Below are 9291 nucleotides of genomic sequence, written 5' to 3'. Positions count from 1 at the left end.
TGAAGCTTTCAGAATGCACTATGTCAATCCCTTGGGTTTTCAAGTAGAAAATAGGGCAAATATATTTGTATGTATTTATTAATAAAAATAGGTGAGTATTATCATTTGCATAAAGGAGAAATAAAACAATTGTAGATGCAGATCATTGAAGACAACAGTTCTCAGAGAAGGAAGGGAAACGTTGGTAAGAATAATTGATAAACCTATCAGAGGTGTCAATATCTGCTTTGTAGTTAGATGTGGTTTGCCTGCCTGTTAGTGTCTAATTTCATTTTTTATATATCATGGCTGAGCTTCAAGTTCTCTCTCCCTCATAACCAGGGATGAAGAAAAGCGATGGATGAGGCTCAGGGAATAGATGAGTATGCCAGTTTCACACATTAATTTTTTCCTAATGCATCAGGGTGGCTGCCTCAAAATAACATATTCAAGAAATGAAGAAGGTAGGTATAGTCACCATTTTATGGATGAAGAAATTTTTATTCTTCATCTCAATCCCTTCTTTTATAGGCCACCTCTTGGCTGCAGATATTAATAGCATTGTGTATATATGTGTTTGCCTGTATTTTAAATTCAGATTTCAACAATCAGAGCTGAGTGGCTGACCCCAGTTAACACCTAGTCCTTGTTCACAGATAAAGTTTATTCAAAATAATATTGCTAATGATACTAACAAGTTATTGATCTGATATATTGTCAGACTGTTTGGCAGGTCTCATGTTTGTAATTAAATTTTCATTGATTCTTGAGGAACAGCATTAAAATGAACAAGAATTAGATTTGAAAGCTCTGCACACAACACACAAATACAAATGTAAATATATAATAAATTATTTTAAAGAGTTTTTAAGGTCTACTTTTAACAGTTTGCATACTGCTCTCCCATAAAAATATCCAAAGATTCCTTTTAAAGTCACTTACAGCTAGCAATTCAAAACTGTTTATTTTTATGTAGTTTTTCCACCAGAAGATTTATTAGATGGCCAGTTGCAGAACATAATTTCAAAATTTATCTAGCAGTATAATATAGTCAATGAGAGATTAGACTCTTTTAGTGTTGCCCAGACCCACCATTTACTATTTATTTACCTGAGGGAAATTTTTCAACCTCTCCGTGTCTGTGCCTCAGTTCCACAGCTACAAACACTCATGAAATTGTGAGGGTGACAATACACAAAAAGCTTCTTGCACAGTATCTGGTCGTAGTAAGTGACCAGTAAGTCACTACATTTTGCAGCAGATAAAAGGCTGGCTAGTCAGCTTAATGATATTGTCCTTCTCTCTAGAATGTTGGTAGTGTACTAGGTTCTATGGTATATACATATATATACACACACTAGTATATATAGACACCTCTTATCTGAAGATACCCTTAGTAAGTATTCTAGAGTTCAGTGGTGCTGAAGTATCTTGCAGGGCAAAACCTGGTGGGTAAGTAGACATTATGATTGTAATTTCAAGTACTAATAAATACAAGTGCTGAGCACGTTTAAATCTTACTATATTAGGTAAGGCACCTCTCAGGAGTTGCATCTCCCTTAACAACTAGATATTAAAAAGGCAATCAAGCTCAGTATACCTAGGGAACGAATAAAATCAGCATATACTCTTTTGTAAAAATGCAAAACAACATACAAATGTTAAAACGCAAAGCATTTGTGGAATGGTTAGATTTTTCTTGACCAACCCTCCAAGTGTAGGTAGCAATTTAATCATTTAGACAATTTTCCTTAAATGTATGCTCAAAAAGCTATACCTTTAAGCCTGGAGCAAGATAAACAGGTCCATAAATTAGAGTTGTTAGAAGGAGACCCCATAGCAATCTTCCTTAAATGCAGTTACCAGCTGGATTTTGCAAAGAATGCAAATTTATCTGTGAAAATTAGTGTATCCCTAGGCTAATACCTTATATTTTGGGCTGGGACTCTGGATGATAATACTTATGCTCGTATCTACCTTTACTACGTTTAAAAACCATAGGAAAGCCACTTTCATGTCTTTGCCCAGCTGCAAAGTGAATTTCAAAGACTGTGGACTTGGAAGCCTGGCTTCAGCCCTAAAATTCCTCATTTCTGCCTTTTCCAGACTCCAGACTCCCTTAGCTACTGGACAGCCTTATAGCTGTCTCCGTGGCCAGGGCCTCTCCAGGCAGGTAAACCTGACCGGTGAATCCGCCCCTTAGGGGCGTGTCAGTACCATTTCCTGGAGCAATCTGACAGGGTGGCTCCACTTTCCATTTGTGCTCAAATACTTTGCTGCCTCTGTAGCTGCCAGACCTGCTCCTGCTGCTCCTCAGGTAACTCTCATCTCACCCTGGCACCACTATAGATATGTGTGCTTGCCTGCCTGTCTTCCTACCCCTTTCTTTCATGATCTCTCTTTTTCTCTGTTTGTTGCTTAGGGAGAGCATCTGGGGGGAGTACCCTGCTGACCACCGAGAATATAATGAGCTCAAGCTACTGGAACGAGATGAGCAGCAGCAGCTGTGGGACTCAGCAGCCCCCAAAGGGGCTGCAGTGCCAGCCCCAACACTACCACTGCTACCATCAGTCAAGCCAAGCCCAGCAGTCTCCAGAAAAAAACGTAGTGTATGAACGAGTGAGGACCTACAGTGGGCCCATGAACAAAGTAGTTCAGGCCTTGGACCCCATCGGCTCACGGGAAGTGCTCTCCCCTCTCAAAACTGCTTCCTCCTACCAAAACTTGGTTTGGAGCGACCATTCCCAGGTACCACAAAGACAGTCGTGCCAGTGTAGAAAGGGGAAGGCTTAAAGCTCATTTCTTTTCTTTCTACTTCCTTGTCTCTGTTCTACAGGATGAAGTCTCTTGGTGGATTACAGCTACATATGCAATGCTTAGCAACTCAAGCTCCATCTCTTGCTGTTCTTTCATCTACTAGTGCCTGTGGTTGTTAACCAGTTACAAAGACTGTCATAATCTAGAGTATGGGATGGTTCATTTTTTATTAGATTTGATTGGAATATTTGATCTGAGGTATTCTTTTGCCACTACTGCAAAGCACTCCTCAATTTGAATATAGTAATTTTTGTAGACTCATTCCCACTGATTCACTTCATATCAGAAGTAAACAGGGCTTTTTTTTGGTATCACATATGGTGGTGTACAGACAATGGAATGTATGGAGTGATGAGCAATTGTCTGTTCAGTAAATAGCACACTGCTCCAGGATGAGTGACAGGCACAAATGTCAGAATTGTCATGTGCTTCATTTTCTGAAAATGATACAGTGGTTCTTGTACAACAAAGGTGAATAATTTATGAATATTGATAGAAGGAGTACTGAAAGAGTTGGTATAGGATTGAAAAAAGCAAGATGTGACTGTTAAATGAAAGCTAGAAAAGGTGGAACTCTTAAGACACCCTTTAAAATGAAATCAATTTGTTATTTTAGCATCAGTTTCTGTGCTAATGATCTTACCAATGAATGTAAAAGAATATCACAAAACTATATAAAATTAACAGCTCTATATGTTTTTTATTCTTTGACTATTTACATTAAATTTGCATGTATTTAAGCTTTGTGGAAACTTCTGTCCAAACTGAAATTATGTTGTCAAGATACAATTTTTTGCTGTAAAGAGCTCAAAAAGCAACCATTGGGATATTACCCTATGTTGCACTATTACATTAGGAATCATATGGATTATTTTCCCCCAAAATACAATTTAAAGTAGGATATGAAGCATCATTTAAAAAGTATATAATAAAACTATTTTCAAAATAATTTTTAAAGATCTGGATAACCCAGCAACTACAAACGCCACAATTTTACTCTCTTATTTTACTCTTACTGTCGTCTGAAGGGAAAAGCTATGAAGAAAAAATATCCAGGATTTACAGTCAATAATTTCCTAGTTGAAAAACTCTGTCTATATTGACGTCAAGGGGAAGAGAACTATAAAGGTCAGAAGTTTGTGTAAGTGATAATAGTAATGCAAATGCACATTCCAATATCCAGTATTAGGGTGTTAATGAACAACAAAGTGGGTGTCACCTATGTTCCTTAGTCCAAAAACAAGTTACCACTACCACAGGAATGTTAAAATCACCCTATCTATCATAGTTAACACATAAACTTCTTTTCTTGTAAACTTCCTAGTAAAAGAAAGATAAACAGACAAAAATTTAAAAGCTGTGATTTGGCAAATTATAAAGATTGACTACAGAACAGTTTTTAGGAACACAATCTACTGTATGCTCCTTAGTTCAGCATTCCATTTTAATATCCTTTCCTTCTTTCTACCTGATATTTGCTAAAGTGATCTTTGTAAGACGATCTCTGTCCTGAAACATAGTTGCCCGCAGAGGAGTTCATAAAGAACTTTAAGGGCAGAAATTATGGCCACAGAAACTGGTGTGAGATCAATCAGAATGCAAGAGATTGTGAAGTCTGAAGTTAGTTATTTGAAAGAAAGAAAAGTAAGGACTGGGTGAGGATGAGGAGTGTAAGATTTTAGATACGCGGTAAAGGAAAAAAATAAGAAGTTTCATTCCCTTACTGAAACAAGAAGAGATAAAATTTGACTATAAAATTTCAAACTGAGTTAGATATCAAAGGGCATTCACAAATCCGCTAAATGATGATTAGGCAAGAAAGCTTTTAGATAGACGCCACAAAGAATGTTACTAGGTAACCCTTCTGTTTTATTTTCCTTTCTCCTGTTGCTAGGATAACATTCTGCAAGGTAGGACTAGATTTGATCTGAAATTACCTTAATGCTAACAAAATGGGTAAGCTGTGGCAGCAGTTTTGTTATATACCATGCACAGCACAAGGAAGCTGTACATGTTACACCAAACCCTTTCTTATTTGATTGGTTTTTGTTTTGATAAAGTCTCTTCTTAATATGCCATGTTTCAGAGACATTTTGAGTTAGTATGTAGCGATTACTCTGATGCTAGAGTTGACCAATTGTTGGTCATCATAAATTCAATTAAACTTTTACATTAATTGTTTTTAGTATTTCATGTTTGAATGACTCTCAGAGAATTCATAAGATTTAAAAATATATATGATTGCCAGTAGTAAAATACGTTCCCTTCGAGAAGCTGAAATTGATCCCCCTCAGATTTCCTTCCTGAATCTTAATTTCAGCTTATATAGTAGACATTTTAAATTTAACCAAATGCTTTTTGCAGCCCTTTAGTATTTTCTATTTTTAGCTTTCTAGTACACGTATTTCCTCCATTGCCTTCTTGTGCACTAAAATGGTGTTTATAGACATAGACATATTTTAAATTTCCAGATATAATGTTGCTTTGTTTCTTGTTTACAATTGATCAGATGTATTTTATGATTCTCTTAGTTAATTTTTTGTCTGATTGATAGTCTTCTCAAAGAAAATTGAATGTAGAAACCAGTTGGTGGTGAAATTATCTAAATTGATGTAGACTTAAAATTACTAGGTTCATCCATATGTACAGGTAAAATCAAACACAGGTGTAATCAAGGGCATAGATGCATTTTAAAACCGAATGCAGTCTTGTAAATAAATGGAGTTCTAGAAACTACAGTTGTCCCTTGGGCAATGCGGGGGTTAGAGGCCCAACCCTTGTGCAGTCAAAAATCCACATAGGACTTTAGACTCCCCCAAAAGTTAACTACTAATAGCTTATTGATGACAGGGAGGCTCACTGATAACATAGAGTCAATTCACACATATTTTGTCTGTTATATGTATTCTTACAATAGAGAGAAAGGAAAATGTTTTCTTGAATTGTCTCAAATCTCCCAAAAATTTTTCCAATATTTTTATTAAAAGAAATCCACAAATAAATGGACCTGTACAGTTCAAACCCCTTTGTACATAAAATAAGAGAAAATTTAAAGATTTACAGCTCAGTCTTTTAAAAAGCTTAAATATTACCTACCATCATTAACTCAAAATGAAATACTGCTTTAAATGAATAGCATTGATGTGAATTACTCATTGGGCATATGCATTTGCCTTTCCATTAACTTAGCTTTTTATGAAGTTCAAGACATTTTCCATGTATACAGAGGAGCTCTATTATGTGAGAAAAAGGGATCAAAAGAAAATATATTTTTTAATACCAGTCATTCAGTGAAAACATATTTATTAAGTGCCTGCTATGTAGGAAGGGCTGTGAATATCTAGATAAATGCAATTTTCTTACCAGGGAGAGTCCATGTTGAGGACAGATATATAGGACCAGGTCTATAGGTGTTCCATATGTTTTTATTTCATTTTAAAACATTGTCTTGTATTTTGGTAATCAATATTTTATTGAATAAAACATGTTTTAGTTCAGGAAAGGACTTCTTTATGTATGGGTTACCATTCTTTACAATTCGGAACTTGCAACCAAATTTAACTCTAGAGAGTAGCCCAGGGGAGAATATGTGTTCATGAATGGCTTCTCCTTTCAATAATTATTCAGCTTGGGCTTATCTTTGTGTACATGTGTTTTTTTTCCTTTTACTTTGGTTACAAAGATTGTGAATAGCTCCCTTTCTTTGCCAGGATATCTATACACTATTAGAAAATCTTCCTGTTCTGTGGGGAGTAGTGTGTTTTGATAAATTGTTGTTCAAGGGTGTGGTCGCTAAAGTGAATGATTGTTCAAGGAAGTAGGTTGTCTGAAAAAGGAATGAGATCATAAGATAAAGAGGCCCGTATTTTCAGCTTTATTCATCCCTTTTGTGCTTACAGTTAAAGGTAGCTATAGAAATTGTGAGTGCAACTAATTGCTGGGTGAAAATGCCCATGCCACTTGTTTCTCATTTAAGAGAGGTCTGATCAATTGCTGGGCCTGTGTTCAGGCAATGGCACGCACAAGCTGTCATGGTGCGTGTCTGTGGCAAGATGGGAATGGGTGGGGAAAGGGGATGGGAGATAAACTTGTTTATTGTTCACCTTTAACTGTTGTGATCCAAATTTTTTTCTTGACAATTAATGAAAACACAATTGGGTTATTTGCCATGCCCTTCAACTTCATTTAAAAGTGAAAACTTTTCTAAACAAGTGCATTTGAACTAACTCTTTTCATACCAGTAGCTATCTCATTAGTGATCCTTTTTCGATTTCCAATGGAGCATTTATACTTCTAGAAAAGACAAAAAGCATTCACTGCAAAGAGAAATGTGTAGTTTATTTTATCTCCTAGTTTCCTGCAGGAAAAGAAGAGAAAAAAATCCACGAACAAGTCTCTTAAATGAGGGATATCCATTGGAGGGAAGGGATGAGGGGAAGGAGTTCTATTACTAGTACATTCTACTGCTTTCTTTACATGAGAACATGATCACAGATTTTATCCTCAATTAAGGAAGTGCTTGTTTCATTTAAAGAAAGGTCATGATCATTTAAATGTTTTTCCTGTATAAAGTTCATCTCAACAGTACCCTAAGGCAGGTATTTCACCATGTTACTGGCTTTGAAAAGTTCTAAAGAGCATCTTCCATACTACTCGGAATTTGTTCAAATAGCAGTTTGCCTTTGCAAATTCTGTCAGCATAAATGTCAGGCTATTTTCAAAGATACTGCCTTTTTTGAAACTGTTTCTAATTACCACTATTATTACATTCAGTGATTCTCATAGTTATTAGGACTGAAAGAAGCACCCAGAAGGCCCCCATCGTTTTTCTTCTTGGAACATTATATTATTTATTAATTTTTAAATAATGTTTTAAAATTCAAATTAAACATGAAATAGTTCCATGTTCATTCCAAAAAGCTTACAAATATTTAGAGAGCAAAGTCCTGTACTATGTATGTAATCTTCTGTGTCTATTACCTAATTCTCATTCCCAACAGTCCTGCTGTCTTTCTTGTAGGTGTTGCACCAAGGTCTTCAACTCTGATCAGAGCTATCAATAGGAAAATGAAAGCCAATAGGTATTGACCAACGAGGCTTATATTTTGCAGAATATAGAGACCACTCACAGAGAACTTTGGAGAAAATGTCCACACAAATGAATCTATGTTAATGTCTTAGGGAGAGCTGCAAATAATAAATGTGCAATGATGAAGTAGAATTTGGCAGAACTGAACCAGGAAACAGTCTAGTGTAGTGGCTAAGAGTATATGCTTAGGCTTTAAACTTCTTGGGTTTAATTCCAAGTTTGGGGACTTGTTATATGCCTCAGTTGCCTTATCTGTAAAATGGGGCAATAATAACACTAACATATAGGATTGTTGTTAGAGTCAAATGCAGTAATGTAGAGTGGAAAACACGCAGCACAGTGCCTGACACACAGTGAGTGTTAATGCTGTACTGCTTAGAATAAATTACTTAACCTCTCAGGACCTCAATATCCTCATTTGTAAAGCAGGGATAATAATACCCTCTTTCAGGGTTGCAGTGAGTATTGAGTGAGATAACGTGTGAAGGTGTGCAGCACAATATCTGGCACAGAGTTAGCACTCAATAATTCTTTCCATTTGTATTACTGATTTATGAAAAATGTAGCCAACAAAAGGCTTTAGCTGCACAGACAAGATAATAAGCTAAATGAATAAGCTATAAAGTAAGAGCTCCTTTGACACTGGAAAGATTAGGAACATATGTGCTTGAAAGGCTTATTAGGGCCCTACTAGCTAAGAAAGACTAATGAGGAAAAGCATTAAAGCAATTTTCTAAAACTCATGGTATATGATCAAAAGACTGGAAGAGCAGGAATGTATTTGTAATGTTTACTGGCATAAAGATCCTTTAGAGAGAGTAATTTGGAAGTTCCCAGGCTCTTAGAGCCTTTGAACTTGGACCTCCATACTTCAGATGGCGCTTTGTTAGTTTGCATTTTTCTTCTTTTTCCCTTTTAAAATGTAGTGACACTGAGCACTAAAGTTTGCTTGCAGTCTGCCTCTTACCAATGTTTCCTCCAGAGTTGCACTTCCAATAGGGTAGCACACGACTGTATACCTTCACATTTAAATTAACTCAAATCAGATAAAATTAAATATTCAGTTCCTCAGTCACACTAGCCATAGTTGACATGATCGGTAGCCACATGTGGCTAGTGGTTACTGTATTGGATAACACAGATATAGAACATTTCCACCATTGTAGAGAGTTTTTCTACTGGACACTGCAGATATTCAAGCTACTACTTATTCAAGCTAGTCATTTAAATACAGAAATACCTCTAAGATCATCATATTCAAAGAAATTCATGATGGTGCAAATGTGTGATCAGTGTGCTGCCTGTTTACATGATCAGCTATAATGGGCACACAGGAATTTAAAAAATGAAGCCAGAAACTCCAAAGTATAAGTTTGAAGTGCCAATTTCAACTGAAGGAGAATAAA

At 36.1% G+C, this 9291-nt stretch overlaps 1 protein-coding gene across 1 annotated transcript in view; it reads left to right on the top strand.

Moving 5' to 3' along the window:
• The first annotated feature begins 2145 nt into the window (after positions 1-2145).
• POF1B (POF1B actin binding protein) overlaps positions 2146-9291 on the top strand; it is a 97508-nt gene continuing 90362 nt past the window's right edge. The window contains exons 1-2 of the mRNA XM_017640166.3: positions 2146-2296; positions 2402-2727. Of these exons, the coding sequence (XP_017495655.1) occupies positions 2446-2727 (282 nt within the window). The 5' untranslated portion in view covers positions 2146-2296; positions 2402-2445. The remainder of the gene's footprint in view (positions 2297-2401; positions 2728-9291) is intronic.

The sequence above is a fragment of the Manis javanica genome, chromosome X (assembly GCF_040802235.1).
Source record: "Manis javanica isolate MJ-LG chromosome X, MJ_LKY, whole genome shotgun sequence".
NCBI lineage: Eukaryota > Metazoa > Chordata > Mammalia > Pholidota > Manidae > Manis > Manis javanica.
The sequence above is the reverse complement of the archived record's forward strand: the minus strand, read 5'-3'. Positions and strand labels throughout refer to the sequence as shown.